Genomic DNA, 17831 nt, shown 5'->3' on the forward strand with positions numbered 1-17831 from the left:
CGCAGAAAATGTATACTTAAAACATGAGTAGATCGCATACATACTGCCCAACATAGCATGTGGTATACACGGCGGTTGTTTCTGATCATTCCTATTGCCCACATGCGATTGTTCCCAGACAAGCTCACGAATATAAAGTAAATTAATCAAAACAATGTTCCCATTGGAATGAGAACTAGTTGTCGCAAGCCCTGGGAGCGAGAACTGCCCGTATATAGTCTCGGATCTGCAGAACCCCTTCAGTCAGTGTTTCTGTGCCACGGATTAATCTGAATTTTGAGGTAAACTGTATTCTTTTCATTTTTAGCTTTAATATGGAATAAATATTAATAAATTAAATTTCGTGTGAACTTAAAACGTTTTGGACGTTTTGATAGTATGCTTTGTACAACAAATATCTATATAATTCTTATAAGCAACTTAAACGATTAACATAACGAATGAATTTGTTAACGATCTAATATAAGTTTTCTTTTGTAGTAACCGGCATTTAAAAGTAAGCGTTTACCTTGGTAGCCCTATTTTGTGATAGTATGGTAAATAATACATGATTAATGATATATTAATATTACTATCTGTACTATCCCACTCATTATTTATTGGTGTCATCTATTAATGGTAATCTTAATAGACTTTATTGTTACTCATAATTGATATCCTGTTTTCCTTAAATGTTATAACGTATTAACATTTTAGATTTTACCTTTAGTGATAAAGTTAATGATAATAATGACTCATTACCATACATTAGTGTAACATTGACCAGTGGCTGATACATAATGTAATTACTACAACATCTGGTTCAGAAAAAGAATAAAAAAGTTATTAATTTATAGCAACATAAATAAATTACACAAATACTTTTACATTCTGTTAAATAATAATCAATGATCTTAAGGAAAATATTCATATTTCTATAACAAATCGAGATTTATCAATTATTTATTTATTTATTATCCATTGACGTATATTTGTATCGTGAAAAGTAATATTTTAAACTGTGAACTGTGATCTACAATATTATGAAATGTGACGTGGAGCTATTTTGGGGTTTTTAGGACGTGTATAAGTTAAAGATTGTGCAGAAAAAAATCTTAGAAACCAAACGGTTGTTTTTTAATATACAGTTAATGCAAATGTATTAATTAACTGATCTTCTGGCTGATAGCTTGATGGTTTTCAGAACTACAAGAAGATGCCTCCGCCACATTTTTTTTTTAATTTGACTGACTGTAGGGGGAATTTAGGGATATTCCCTTAGTATATTATACCACAGGCAAAGAAATCAGTATACTCATTCCTTGTAAATTAATTAATTAATTAATTAATCCCTGTCTCTGAGCACGGACGGTATGGTTATCTTGAGTGTGGGGGGTTCTTCCCGGAACTTCAATTGAGTCAAGGGTGTCGCCACCTCTGGTGGATAGGTTCATCCGGGTGGGTCCCACTTCTATACCTGCCTCCTTTTGGGAAACCCTGATGGCCTGGCAGTGATGTTGGGTCTGACGGGCAAACGAAGTAGATCGGGTGCTGGGTCCGAGCCCGCCAGGGGTATCTGGGGATCTATCGCTCTGGTTATCTCTGGTTTCCCAGCAATGGGTAAGGCCTCGATCGGGCAGTAGTGTAAATGGGAGGCTGGGGTTCCCCCCGTCAGCGTGCTGACGGTCCCCTTCCTCCTGGCTATTGATGGCGGGTTCTGCCTGTCAGGGATTAGATAGGTCCCGAGTGTTGCTTGCACTAAATGCGTCGGGGTGCTCTACCATGGACCTCTAGGTCCTGACCTAGTGGAACCCAGGTGGAGTGACGCTTAAACAAGCAGCCGGAATCCCTGGTTAGGATTGAGGGGCAACCCTCCTTCCGAAGGGTCTGCTTCGGCAGCCGGCGAGCCTGATGACCTTAAGTCATCCGCCCATGATGTGCTAAAGGTTGATGCGTAAGCTTCGGCCTACATCATGGGGCCCGGGTATGTCCTAACGGATAGGTACCGGGTATGCAGTCAGGGGGCTTCGGCTCTCATGACAAATAAATAAATAAATAAATAAATAAATAAATAAATAAATAAATAAATAAATAATACTCATTCCTTGTCTGTGATTGAACATCATCTCTAAGGCTCTGTATTAAGGCAAATAAAAAAGGGACTCTAAACTCTCAAATAGACGCACCACACATTGGAGTTAACAAATAATGGTCTTCCCATTACTCGATTGCCAGTTATATGCACTATGCAGTATATGAAACAACATAACTCAACACTCTTAATAATTATTGCTTGTTTCTATGTTATAATACAATATGTATTTTCGTAAACTATTTCTATCGACTAAAACAGGTAATTAATAGTTTGCTATGTGATATAACCAGGATATAGTAAAAACCTCTAAGGACTTATATAACTTATAGGAACCTACTATAAATAAACTCAATAATGATAAACCCCCTTTTTTATCAGAGAACACACAATACTATTCCCTACAATTAAATTATATAAAAGGTTAAAATCTGGAACTGCTTCGTGATTCTGCTGCTCCAAAGAATGGACTACGCGTTTGGATGTAGATACATTGAGCTTGACTGGTTCGCTTCTCGGACATCATTCCAGGGGGGGGGGGTCGATCCCTGCACATCTATAACATATAGGTTTGGATAATATGTTAGGATAGTAAAACAATTAAGTACTTCCTACTGCGTAGACATCAATGAACACCACATAACATTAAATTACACACACCAGAAAATTTGTGGCCTACACAAAAAAGTCTTCACCCCCAACACAAACAACACAATATGAAATTAAATTATATGTTGCTAAGATGATAATAACTCTATACTTCAAAGGATAAATGTACACTTATAATTACATAACAATAACTTAAAATAAGGAAAGTAATGTGTACGCATGTAAGTCCATCAATGACTTTATTGAGTAAATTGCTAAAGTCAAATATACACTACAAAGGGAACGAGGATATCTGTATTGGAAATTCCCGTACGGAAATCCATGTCAACATTTTATTCTATATCTGCCCCTTTTTGTGTCAATCAAAGATTGAGAGAGACCTCTCTCACTATTCCGTATTATATCTACTGTCCGGTCTATAGGCCTACTGATAATTTAGCGTTGATAAATATTTTATTTTCACTGAAAGGTTATAACAATATAGTTTTGTTTTACTGATTTGGATAAACGATTATTTGTTAATTTATTATTGCTGCATAGGAATTTCACCAAACACCTTAGCTCAGTGGTATCGTCATGATAAGCCAGACGTTGCCTGTTCGAGACCAGCCACTTGCTCTTATCTTATTACTGTCGTCATAATTGCTTTCTTCATGATATCTATCCCGTACGAATTATTGATCAGTAGGTAGGCTATATGACACGGAGTAAAGTCAATCAGATGTCTATAGTCACGGGCAGTAGAGGGGTTAAGAGATCACGTACGTTTTGATAGTTTTATTTGAAAAAGGTTTCGACTTAATAATTTTAAAATTATTCGAACAAATTATTATGGACGACTAGTACAAATTTCAGCAATCAAATAATATGTTGATATTTAATTCAAAATATTAGGAGTGGTGGGGTTTAAATTGAGAAATACAAAAATACCCATTACCTACCATACAATATAAAACAATACAATACAACAACATTATTTTTTAGTCAATACCTAACTTGCTCGTGGCCTAAGAGTCGAAACATGTTAGTTCGTTTAAATAAATTAAAGGGAACATAACATAACATGTTTAGTCATTTCAAATATTTAAAGAATAATTCAGACACTTACATTTTCAAAAAATAGTATGATAGGATTCAAATAATATCCTAACCCTTTATGTTCTTGGGATACATATTATTAGATTAAATACCCGCCCATGTGGCCATAGGATTAAATCATATGCGTTAGTCCATAGTAATAGTTTAATTAATTATTAATTGTACTTTAATAAATCGAAATTTTACAAATAAGTTGGAATGACAATTTAATAAAGGAAAATAGTAATATAGTACAGCCACCAAATCAGATGAAGAATAATTGTCTTTAAATACAGTAACATTTCCTAAAGCCACAGCCTTTTGAGTTTTATGTAGCCGTCAAAATTTGTACTAAATGAACTTGTTATATTTTTGTATGGTTCTTGGTATTTACAATATGTATAAATGTCTTAGCTGGTATTGCTTTGGTGTTGATGGTACTAATGTTTTGGTACATTTGCAGATGGTGCATCTAACTGTTAGTTTAATGGGAGCGGCCTGCTTGGCTTGCCTCGTGTATTCGGTGAGTCATAACATTGCAATAGTAATATTTAAAAAATCCAATTAGCTATTCTTTTGTCTATAAATATTTTTCTAAAATCAGTTAAGTGTTTGAGCATTTATAGTTTATAGTTTATAGCCTTTTGATTGAAATCAAATTAATATTTTTGATTGCTATTTTCTTATACAGCATTACGAACTGATATTAAATAAATAACAAGTTCTATAATGTTTCTTTGAATACTTAATGAGTTTTAGTTAATTTTCTTAACATATTTTTTTAAATTCGAACTCATAAGCTCTCAGTTTGTTTTAAAGTAGGTTTTGCACAGTATTTGTTTATTATTCCTTTTTTCTGATTTATATTAAAACATATAGACAATAAAAAATATATTACATTTCCTAATTTCTATTTGGTATTCAAAATCCAGATAGAGTAAACATTTATCGGGACCTAACTTGATAGTTCATTGTCATACTAATGCTTATTGGAAGCTAGTGTTAAGCCTTTGTACGTGTGTCTAATTCAGATGAATCTGCTGTACGAACTACTCAAGAACACAGCTTACACAGTATAGAACATAGAGGACAGCCCGACTTGTATTAAAACATAATAGTAGTTAAATTACGGGTATTTAAAACTAAATGTATTTTTAATACTAGACGATAAAAATGAAGACTGTCTAGGAACGACATTTTTGAAGAAATAGTTGACTGTCAAAAAGAAAGCAGAGACTTGTAAAAAGCTATGAGTAAGCATACATTTTTTATTAGGAGTTGTTTCTCGGATATCAGTAAAAAAATATTTATTTTTTAACTACTATGTAGTAGTAAGCCTATCAAATTATAAAACAGGAACTTTCCAAGTCAAAATATTCACAACCCATTACTCGATATAAAAAACGAGGAAAGGTAGTGTTTCCCAGACGTAGTAATAAAGATTGTACCTAACATATTGTTTATTATCTTTTTGATAAGCACGACCAGTGCGTGAGCCCATGCATATGTTTTTTGTTATGTAGGGGAACTTTTTGTGCTGAGTTTCTTATAATATTTGCTATCTTTCCTTTTTTAAAGTTTGTATATTCGTTTACGATTTAGTAGGATAAGCATTTTGATGTATCGTTGAAAATGTTGTACATTGAACGAACGTGTATTTTAATGTTTGTTGGGAAAATGTATTTGATTTGCGTGAATATTCATTATAATTATTTTTTAGGCAAGACAGTTTAATGCGTCAACTTTAGGATATTAGATACTTGAGTATGAATAAATCAAATTTAAAAATATAATGCGTAATTATAATTGACTTATGTCTTATGCTAGTCAATTACACATTTAAATGTATGCAAGACGGAATCGTGAATAGTATTTTTAGTAATATCCCATAGTATTTAAATACGCAACCTATACTTGACTCCCAGATAACTTAACGCTCAAGCCTGGGAGAATATTTGTGGGTTGAAGGTGTTGTGCCAAAATGTACTGAAAACAGATTATTTTGTTATTTTTAAAATCGTATATTGATAAAATAAAATTGTGCAAATACAAATCAACAAATTGTAAATATGAGTTAATGTAGTATCACAGACAATATAATACTTTAATACTAGAAGTTGTGTAATAATAGAAGTATGGGTTTCCGTAGTCTGTGGTAGTATAGTGCAAAAAAATTTTTTTGCTAAAGATTGTTGACACTGAAAATATTTTAGCGAATATTTGTAACATGAACCACTTGGAGAGAAGATACTGAATTGACCAGCGAGATAAAATTTCTCAACAAGTGAATTCGCCTTCAAGTCAGAATATACAATGCGCCACAGAACAGTGTTTATGTTGCATCGAGTTTGTTTAGGCGCTGAGAATATCAAAGCATGTTGTTTGTAATAGTATCACAGACAACGTGTCAAGGGAATAGGTATGGGAATGGGTATTCCCTTGCTTTTGATAATTAATATACGCGGTACTCTTTTTGTGATGTTTCGTGGATGAATATTGTTACAGAAAAATTTGAGCAAAAAATGATTTTCCTTTGTATCATACCAAGACAAAGTCGATCTTACACGATCCTTTTAAATGTCAACGTCGGAAAGAACGATCAACAGCCTTGCAGTATATTGCTACAATCCTGTCTAATCTGACTAATATAATGTTACCACCGCCTATCAGTTATGAAGTTTGTCTGTTTGAGCTAAATGTAGATTATAGTGACTATTTTGCACAATATGGCCTACATTTGTATCGAGTTACTATTTATACACATAATAAAAGTATTCCCATTAATATTTACAAACGTATAGTTGTATATACCAATATTGTTCACTCGACATTTAGCTTGGGATTGTCATTTGAGTTACTCGTCTGTGTAAAATTGAGGTGTCAATGTTTATCCCGGGACCTATTATACAAATCTGTAGCGTCCAACCGTTATATTATAACATAGACTTGACAAATAACTACTGATTTTGACCAAATATTTAACTTTAATAACAATGTTTGTGTATGTCAGTAATTATTCGGTATGTAATATGTTTTTTATCATAGATAATTGTTGCTATCTATGTATAACAACAAATATCTAAGTAGTACTACACAGAACTATCTTTATATTAACAGATGATATTCTGCTACTGATGGTTATCGGTTGATTCGGATAAACGATAAAAGGAACATGTAATTAAATAAATTAAATACTGATTTTTTTACTTTGGTTGTCATACAAAAGTCATGTTTACCTTGATTTAGTTTTCAAAATAATATATTTCTCAAGATTTTACTTTGCTCACACAAAATGACGACTGAACCGAATAAAATGTATGCCGACCAGTAGAGGACCAATTATTTATACCTGCAACAACTCAATACTTCGACCAACTAATGCTTTGTTAACTGGTTGGCTTAGTATTTAGAAAACTTTGGTTTAAACATTAAACTGTTTTTGATTATTGTTTGAACACCATTATAATAAATTGATGTATTTTATTACATTTCGTTCCTATTTAGGTAAGACATTTTACTTGTCAAATAACAACAACAGACAAAATATAATTCGTCTTCAAAATTTAATTTTTAACTCGATAAAATCATCAGACTCAGCAAGCCTAGTGCGTTTACATTTTCTCTCGTTTAAAATATATCACTTTGTTAACTATTTATTGTGTAATACAACTTACATTATATATGTAGATTTAATTCAAAACAAATATTAATTGTAAACCTGCTCTGATCAGGGTTAGCCTTAGCCCCTATGCAACAATCGTTGATAAAAACCTTGGATCTGGTGTGTTAGGTTGGTAAATCATTAGTAAATAACAAATTGGAAACATAGTAATCTAGACGCTTAGGTATGGAGTCAGTTCCCATGTCCCAAGGTTGTGAGAACGGGTGGTGTTTGGGACACGGTACCGTGGGATAGGACCATGGGTTGTGGTCCTGAGGTCCTATCTGGAAACAGAATATACCAGCATCTCCAGCGGTGGATCAGGATAATTTATAGACAAACATAATAAACATTAATATGTTAAGTACTTGTTTAGTAAATCCAAAACTATTTAAATTAAGGGATTTTCGTCGAAATTGTAGAGTTCCAACCGTCAGATTTTCTGTAAGCTAGGTTGTTCTTCAAAGTTCACATGAAAAAGCTTAAAGGACTTCAAAGGGCACGCATAGTGTTAAAACGACAAAATATATTCAGCAGACATGAAGCTGTGGTGCCATCCTCTCTCTCTTTCGTTATGGTAATTTTATCCGTATATAATTTCAAACTGATTCTTGTTTTAAAACTTCTTAAGTAAATACAATTAAAGGAATGAAAGACACAAGAAAGTGGTAAATAGAGTAATAATAATAATAATCTCAATTTTTCAATTTTCAATTTTGTTTATTATCTTGCAATCGAAAATTTGCTGTAGGCTGCAGCGCCTTGTATACAACTCTAGCTGCAAGCTATTTCAGAGGAAATAGCTCATATCCATTACCTTCTTATAATATCTTTTACATGTACATAGTATACATACATTTGATTTGTTTTCTAATTAAATAATATATAATAAACAACTATGATTTGAACAAAAACATTTTTTGCTTTTTTATCTTTTTGTGTTTTTTTAAATTATGTTTCATTATGAGGTAATATGTTTTTATATATGTGTGTGTATCATGAGAGTATTATGGAAATAGTTAGTTATGGGCCGGACTGGTAGCTCCGTGTTAAAACCTGGGGCCGTCAATGCCGCTGTCACCCAGTTTCACCATTCCATATTATGTGAGTTTATTACATCGGGTTGGAATTCGTGCAAAATATATGATTAAGAATACACATAAAACAACGAGTAATTAGCATTTTACACTACCAAAAGGCTTTTTATAACAAGTTTGTGCATACAAATCTTAAACAACAGTTAGGTATGAAAATATATCTTTTATGAATGAAAACTAACAATATTTCTCCTAGCCTGTCTTCCCATTTTGGGGAAAAAGCAAAATCAATAGATCCAGTCCAGTCCAGCTCAAAATATATGGAAGTAAAAAGTGCGGTTATATAGTTCAAATCTTCACTCCTTAACTCATGCTTGATTAAAGACTACATTAGACATGAAAATGTTGATAAAATTGAAACAAATAAATACCAAGTCCTATAAAATTACCCTATAGTCTCCCTCAGTTTATGTTCTCGTTTTCCCTTATTCGATACTAACATTTTGCTTGTTCACTGTGACTAACTAATGTTATTATACTAACTAAGTAATAATAATGATAAGCCTAACAAACCTTAAAAGGCTTTAAAAATACGGTACGGTGTACAAAGGATGTTTTAGCTGTATTTTTTTGTTTTCATAAATATTCTTTATTGCTTAAGACAATACAATGATTGCATAGCATGTGTCAACACATAAAAAATAAAATAAACGGACACAATAGAATAATATAAAGCATGACATTATATTAGTTTCGCTACTTTCATCTCTGATACCTTTCGGGATCCTATTCAGGAGAACAACACCAGCCTGGGACGGCATTAGTGCCATACAGGCTAACCTGTACTGCACTGGCCTATACACGTGCCTAGATCTAGTGTTGTAATTGCGTACATCTCTGCCCTGTATTAGACATCCTTTAGACTTGCAAAAAATGCTGTCTCTTGGATGTACAGCCCAGCAAGCGTACGTAAACAATAATCCCGAAGGCATCCTGGCACTACTCTTTACGTCCAAGTTTCGCTATGATACGGATTATTTTTTTCTGAAAAATTAAAAAGCGGTTGATATTTCTCCGGGGGAAATTTACCCACAGATCATACACATAAATTAATTTGATTCACAACCGGTGATTCGAGGTGATGACCATCAATCGCTAATAACTATTCACTATTAAATAATCACTATTATTTGATGCTAATTTTTTATGTTCATATCGCTGCGATTGGTCAAAATCAAGTTGAACTCGGGTGTGTTTTGACTTTTGTGTTTTTCTTCTTCTTTTTTTCTGCGGAGTTTTAAGTTTTATAGTCTGTTTCATTGGTCTGGTAAAAATAGTGAGCTAATCGTTGGACGAAAATCTATTTTTAATAAATAAAAACACCTTTATTGATGTAGCATTTCTCAGTGCATTCAGCATTCCGTTTGGTCTTTAAGTTATTACAAACAAAATAAGTAACGAAGAAATTGAATACACAGTAAAAAGGGTTAAAATAACAATCAATCATTATTTAAATAAGGGAGTCGAGACTCAGCTTTTTAATCATGCTATTGTCGATACTTCTTAAAATCAATTGAGCATGTAGTGGTGCCTGCAGATATTAACTTGTTAACAAATATTGACTTGGGTGTTTATGGAAAACAATCCGTTCATTAGGATAAGCTTGTGGAAATTTGTTCCCAGGCAACCTTCCCTTCCCTTGAACTTATTTTAAGGTATTATTTATATATGTATATTTAGTTATCCAAATATTTGTTATTTATATATGTATATTTAAATTAACTATTTCTTGAATTAATTAAAAGACCTAAGTGTTCGCATGTAATTGTCTTTCGAAATGTATCTTGATCCATGTACCCATTGCGGCAAAAATGAATACATAATTTTGACAATTATTATGATTTAAAATAACGTTATGTTCAAATATGGTGATATTGTTGAATTTTTATAAAATGTTTGTTATGCAGCAAACGAACCCTGAGTACCCAGCCTACAATGAAGTTCCTCGAGGGCTGAGCTTCACCTGCAACCAGAAACCTCCAGGATACTATGCGGACCCAGAAGCTCAGTGTCAGGTAAATAACATGTCAAAGTAAATTTACAAACAGAAACCTCCAGGATACTATGCGGACCCAGAAGCTCAGTGTCAGGTAAATAACATGTCCAAGTAAATTTACAAACAGAATCCTCCAGGATACTATGCGGACCCAGAAGCTCAGTGTCAGGTAAATAACATGTCCAAGTAAATTTACAAACAGAAACCTCCAGGATACTATGCGGACCCAGAAGCTCAGTGTCAGGTAAATAACATGGCCAAGTAAAATTTACAAACAGAAACCTCCAGGATACTATGCGGACCCAGAAGCTCAGTGTCAGGTAAATAACATGTCCAAGTAAATTTACAAACAGAAACCTCCAGGATACTATGCGGACCCAGAAGCTCAGTGTCAGGTAAATAACATGGCCAAGTAAATTTACAAACAGAAACCTCCAGGATACTATGCGGACCCAGAAGCTCAGTGTCAGGTAAATAACATGGCCAAGTAAATTTACAAACAGAAACCTCCAGGATACCATGCGGACCCAGAAGCTCAGTGTCAGGTAAATAACATGTCCAAGTAAATTTACAAACAGAAACCTCCAGGATACCATGCGGACCCAGAAGCTCAGTGTCAGGTAAATAACATGGCCAAGTAAATTTACAAACAGAAACCTCCAGGATACTATGCGGACCCAGAAGCTCAGTGTCAGGTAAATAACATGTCCAAGTAAATTTACAAACAGAAACCTCTAGGATACCGTGCGGACCCAGAAGCTCAGTGTCAGGTAAATAACATGGCCAAGTAAAATTTACAAACAGAAACCTCCAGGATACTATGCGGACCCAGAAGCTCAGTGTCAGATAAATAACATGTCCAAGTAAATTTACAAACAGAAACCTCTAGGATACCGTGCGGACCCAGAAGCTCAGTGTCAGGTAAATAACATGTCCAAGTAAATTTACAAACAGAAACCTCCAGGATACTATGCGGACCCAGAAGCTCAGTGTCAGGTAAATAACATGTCCAAGTAAATTTACAAACAGAAACCTCCAGGATACTATGCGGACCCAGATGCTCAGTGTCAGGTAAATAACATGGCCAAGTAAATTTACAAACAGAAACCTCCAGGATACTATGCGGACCCAGAAGCTCAGTGTCAGGTAAATAACATGGCCAAGTAAATTTACAAACAGAAACCTCCAGGATACTATGCGGACCCAGAAGCTCAGTGTCAGGTAAATAACATGTCCAAGTAAATTTACAAACAGAAACCTCTAGGATACTATGCGGACCCAGAAGCTCAGTGTCAGGTAAATAACATGTCCAAGTAAATTTACAAACAGAAACCTCCAGGATACCATGCGGACCCAGAAGCTCAGTGTCAGGTAAATAACATGTCCAAGTAAATTTACAAACAGAAACCTCCAGGATACTATGCGGACCCAGAAGCTCAGTGTCAGGTAAATAACATGGCCAAGTAAATTTACAAACAGAAACCTCCAGCATACTATGCGGACCCAGAAGCTCAGTGTCAGGTAAATAACATGTCCAAGTAAATTTACAACCACAAAGCAACATGATATGTAAAGAGTATGCATTGAGATCCGTACTGGATCATGATAAGCCATGCAAAACATGTCAAGGTCACTCGTTAAACATGCCACGCTATGAAAATCAAACACTCGAAACGATCAGCATCATTAATACATGTAGTAGGCCTACACGGGTATATAAGTAACAAGTTCTACAAGTAAATTGTTTAAATTACATGAACAATTAATAAACAAATAAATATTCGTAAGAAACGCGATTCAGTGAATACCATGAATATGACACCTCCGAATATTGAGTGAAAGGTCTTGATGAGAAATTCTTAGCAAATTCTTGGAAAAAATAATACCAATAATAATTTTCTATAAACCATCTCCTAAGGACACAAGTCTATTGAGACTTAAATTTTTACCACATTATTAATCAATAAATGTGTGTATTTAATAACATATGAAAAATAATATGGAATATTCGGGTGCTGTCAGGTTTGTTTTTATTTGTAATTGTTTAATTCCCTTTACCTAAGTTAACTTTATATTCTCATCATAGATTCGATATCCGTACATTTTAAGTTATTAGTTTTCATTTTATGCAACTGCAAATGTGTAAACCAAACTGATATTATTTCAAATAATCAGTTTAATTTCAAATTTGCTTCTAGAATCAATGGTGAATGTACAGTATAACTGTTTTAAAGTAGATTTTAAAAATCAAGTTGTTCTCTTCTGTATTCTGTATTCTTCCCATTTAGAAAATCTAAATAATAGCCTACATATTTTAGTTAAATATCCATTCAAAGTGAGACATTACATGCATTAGTTACGTCAAAATAACAATGCCATTAAGCTTACAATAATAAAATTAACTAAAAACACGAACTTTAAAACAGTCATTTTGTTTCCAGGGATGATTTGAATACTAGTCGTCAGTAGAAACTCACGGACGCTGTAATTACATTTATTCAAAATAAATCATTTTAAATTTATTTTGAATTTCAGCTGCTCTGACTCAGCCTTTATATGCGTTGGAAGATTGTTTAAAATACGAGATTAACTTATTGTAACGAAGATTTCTTCGATCAAATGTCGCATGATAGACAGGGGAAGGAAGATTATTAGAAGTTCTTACACTGTAATCATGGTTAGAGACAAAATTGAACTAGTCGATTTTTTTTTTTAAAGGAAAGACAAGGGTTTGTAAATGTAAAGGGATGGCAAGTTCAAATGTTTTACGTTCGAAAAACCAATGAGTCAAATAAAAAAATCTTACATTTTTTGGTATATTAATGGTATAAGAAAAACACAAATAGTTGGTTAAAATACGAGTGTTAATATTAATTAAGCTAACTATCCTTTATAATCAGAATCGATCACCTGATTCATATGCAGTTCATACAATGTTGCATATAAGTTACTACACTACAATTACATGTTGCTCTTTAATATTACACATAATTACAGTGTTAGGTTATCTGAAAGCACAAATATTACGTCAAATAACACTTATAATCATATATTTACACCTATACTGTCTACTCATATGCAATTGCATAGCTGGGTACAATACTGTTCAATTACAATACATATAAAATGGTAAGTGGTGATCACTTTTGATTGGACAACTAACACAAACTAACAAACTAACACACACACAAAACAAACATTTTGTCCATTGTTTACCTTTATAACTTAGCTCTCAAGTGTGGTATCAATCTAATTTGCTTAACACGAGTATCTGTAACCATTACACACCAACTCAATAACACAATATTCAAATTAAAATTACGGAATTATTATTATTACGTTTCGATTTGCATTAATACAAAAAGATGAACATTTATTGTACAGAAACCTGCAAATGGCATGATGATAAAAAAGTGAAACAATGATACAATAGTAAAACCCCCGCCCCAGCAAACCGGCAGGCTAAGCGAATTTCCATTAACCTGATTCAATTTACACTAAAATGCCTCCATAAAAATATAACATTTATTTCCTATTTAAATAGAATTAGTTTAACGAGTACTTAGGTTTGCTGCAACAGGGAGGGTAAAAGTTTTTTTTTTAATGTTAATAGTTTAGTAAGAAATGAAAGTCTTTTCCAAATTCAATCAAAATAAGTTCATAAACAAGCAAACTACAACAGTTGACTTATTCTCTATAAGAAAAACATGGGAATTTTAAATTTAATTTTTTTTTGGAATTTTCTCCGTAACCATTAAGCGCACAACAACGCTTCAATATACTAAATTATTTTTTTTTAAGCTCTACAAATGGTTTGGAAAGAAATTGTAAAATTTTGTGTTTTTAGTGTCAAAAATGGGAGAAACCTATTTTTACCTCATAAAACCCCCTCTGAAACCCCGTTCCCATAGTCCGATCATGCTGGTTCGCCAACTCGTTCAAATAAACGTAGGTTTACACGTTTATACCAAATTTCATCAAAATCGGATCATTGTTGCTCGAGTCATCGCGCTAACGGACACACACACATATGAATTTGAACGGATGGTGTTTTTGGCCTCTAGGGACCTCAAAACGAAAAAGTAAATAGGTCCCGGGTCCAGGTCTTACCATGAGTACTACGGTAATAGCTTATTCCCTATATGGGAAATTCGCTAGTATTATTAATCGGGACTATTTTCTTCGGCAAACTATTTTCCTCCGGCGGACGAATTTAGAAGTCGGAAAAATGTACAGCTGATGCCCTCGACTCCAGCTGTTCGTTTTTGCTCTAGCATATCCTAATATCTCCTTTTTCACCGCAACGCATGTATTGAAGGCAACCATATATTTATTTCAAAACTAAGTTTAATCCCCCATTGAAAGAAACTATTTGAAAGTGTCGAGAGCTACATGCAGTGATTTAGGATATGTGACGTTATTTCGAAACCAATGTGAAAGAAATAGTATTAAATAATTTACTATTTGTCAAATTTCAATCAATTCTTCATTCAAAGAAACTTGGTTTTAAGAGTCGGGAGCAATTTAAAGTGTTGTTAATCTATATACTCCGCACATATGGGATGTGTGAGGTTGGTTGTGGAGAGGCCGGTTGTATAAGGCGGTTACATCATAGCTGTATAGCAGCAGCGCTCGCTCACACACGTCGACACGTCGCACTTACAGAACAACCCGCGACCGTCGGTTGTGTAAGGCGTTAGGCGACAAAACAGTACATGACCTTGTTTCGATTTTCTAAAAAACAGCGACGGTTAAAGATTCTTCTAAACGAGATAAAAACGTTTCGGGATCTGGAACCCAATCCCGTCCTGAAATGAGAAATTGCCTCATACACAACAAGATTAGAACACAAACCCAGCCAATGCTAGGAAATCACAAAGGACAAACCACACAGAGGACTAGGCTATCGAGTATTCCAAACAAGAAGCAAAAATCGTGATCCCGTTCTCAGGTGAGAGAGTGCAAAGTTAGCAAGATTAGAACACTAACCAAGCTAATGATGGAAAATCACAAAATAACAAACCACACAGAAAACGATATAGTAGTCAAAATAAGAAAGAAGACTTCAGGAAAGAAAACTGCAATCAGTAAAATAGAGGGTAGTCCTCTAAACTGGGAAGGGTAGTCGAGTGCAAACACGTCCGTGTTCACCTACCCTCTATTGTACAAAACCAAAGATGAAATCAAAACAAAGATTTTAACAATTGTAGTAACATTTTAAAACATCTAAGTAATCCAATTTCAGGTTTACAGTGGGGCTTTCGGTGGTTGTCAACTGGTGAACGGTTTTATTTGTAAGTTCTAAGTGAGATAATAAGTTCAGTTTCACGTACCATACTATCAACAACAACTGAACAGTGTATAAAACAATAAAAGTATCACTGCTTGTAGCTTTACCTGTTCTTTGCTATGGGGTATAGTCTCAGCAAAATAATCCCTTGGAAGCTTATTAAAAACAGTTATAGTTACACCATATATGTAGAACATACCGTCGTTTCTATCGTAGTTTTGTTTATCACCTTCTTTGCGGATAAAAACACTTTTCCAACTTCTTTTCTAGTCGATTTGGGTAAATGACTATCCATTTTGTTGTTGTTTTTTTTACGGAGATTGCTATTTGAGTTTATCTATCTTTATGTTGGAAATTATTTCACTAATATTTCATCACCCTGAACATATTCCACATTATATGAGTTAAATAAGGCAAATTGTGTGAGGCTTAATTTCAAAAGCAGTGGATTTACTTAAACTAAAATATGTAGCTAAGTGAGTGGATATGGCCCCGAAAAGTCGGTAGCTTGTGATGTCTCAAAACCGGACCCTGCTGTTCTTAATCAAGGTATTGGGTTTATAAATGACCCTAAAGAAACAGCTCATCCACCATGCACTCCACTTGTATTCAGCTTGAACTACGCTTTTAGGTGGCGTTCCTGTTTTATAAGTAATGGTAACAATATTTTCGCAGGTTTGGCATTGGTGTCTTCCTTCAGGTCAGCAATTTAGCTTCCTCTGTCCCAACGGCACGGTGTTCAACCAGCTTTACCGTGTATGTGACTGGTACTTCAACGTCGACTGTCCTGCTTCACAGAACTTCTACAACGTAAATGACGACCTCTACAAGGACAGCAAGGGAAATCCAATCTGAATAATAAGTTTCCAAGAGACGTTACCCAGATTTGCTATTTAGCTGTCGTTTTTGTATATTTTTTTTATTTTTACACTTAAGTCCTATGAACGAGAGATAAATGTTGATTCAATAGGAATAGATTGATCAGATATTAGGCCTATGTTTTTCATACGTAGCCAATTTCAGGTCACAAACTGGAAGTGATTTAAATTTCATGTATTTTACTCAATTATAAATCGCTCACAGGACTTTGTAGTCTTGAAAACATCCTAATATGTATTTTGTTAGAGGTGCGTGTGTTTGATTTTGTTTTGCCAATAACGTGTGTATGTGTTGAAGCCTCATTATTATTTGCGTATAGATAAGAATTTCATGAGGTAAATTCGCAGCACGAGGAGGAACTTCATCCTATTGTGAACACCCAAACCTCATCCGTAGTTAGGTGGTCTTTCATACCAATTGTATTTTTCTATTTAACGACTCTTAGATAAGAGAATCGATTACTTGTTGAAGGGAATTATTATTATAGTCATTTGATACATCTACAATAAGTATAAAATTGTGTGATGTATACATTATGTTTCACTTGTAATATTTGAACTAATGAAAAATACGAGTATAGTTTATGATGAAGAGATGTGTTGCCGTACTTAATTTGAATGTTTCAGCTAAATGTTGTCATGATATGATTATAGAACCTTGTTTATATATTGAACGGTTATATAAACAATTTGGTTATATATTTGCAAATTTGAAAATGTAAAAAAATTTCATTTCAAATTTACACAATTTTCAACGACACTAAACACTATCACTGCCTTACGTTATTGTCGTAAATATAATAATCTATTTGCAACAATGATATTTGTATCCCTGAAAAATACAAAATCAAGAGCAATGTCGATATTAACTTGATTAATTGCAAGAAACTATTTTAAATCAAACACCTCAAATATTGTTGTGGCGTAATTGAATGGGCATAAAATAGAGTTATTCAGTTGCAGTTGCAACAAACTGTATATTATATTTATTTATTTATTTTGTATCTGCAGATTAAAGATATTTTTACACAACCATGAGTTTTTAATTCCAGTAAAGGTACTGTTATATATATAACACACAACAATCCTTGACAATCATAAACTTTATTTGTCTTTGTCATTTCTTTATTTGAATTCATTGTGGATGTTTGT

The 17831-nt window shown here is 33.7% G+C and overlaps 1 protein-coding gene across 1 annotated transcript; it reads left to right on the forward strand.

The window, feature by feature from the left end:
• The first annotated feature begins 263 nt into the window (after positions 1-263).
• LOC128999098 (U-scoloptoxin(01)-Er1a-like) lies at positions 264-16693 on the forward strand. The gene is made up of 4 exons (XM_054425454.1): positions 264-281; positions 4221-4280; positions 10423-10530; positions 16477-16693. Exons 2-4 carry the CDS (start codon positions 4221-4223, stop codon positions 16654-16656), a joined length of 348 nt encoding a protein of 115 aa, XP_054281429.1. The 5' UTR covers positions 264-281; the 3' UTR covers positions 16657-16693.
• The last annotated feature ends 1138 nt before the right edge of the window (positions 16694-17831 follow it).

Source organism: Macrosteles quadrilineatus, unplaced genomic scaffold (assembly GCF_028750875.1).
Source record: "Macrosteles quadrilineatus isolate MER2022 unplaced genomic scaffold, UCM_ALF_1.0 Scaffold_7__1_contigs__length_78375512, whole genome shotgun sequence".
Classification (NCBI taxonomy): domain Eukaryota; kingdom Metazoa; phylum Arthropoda; class Insecta; order Hemiptera; family Cicadellidae; genus Macrosteles; species Macrosteles quadrilineatus.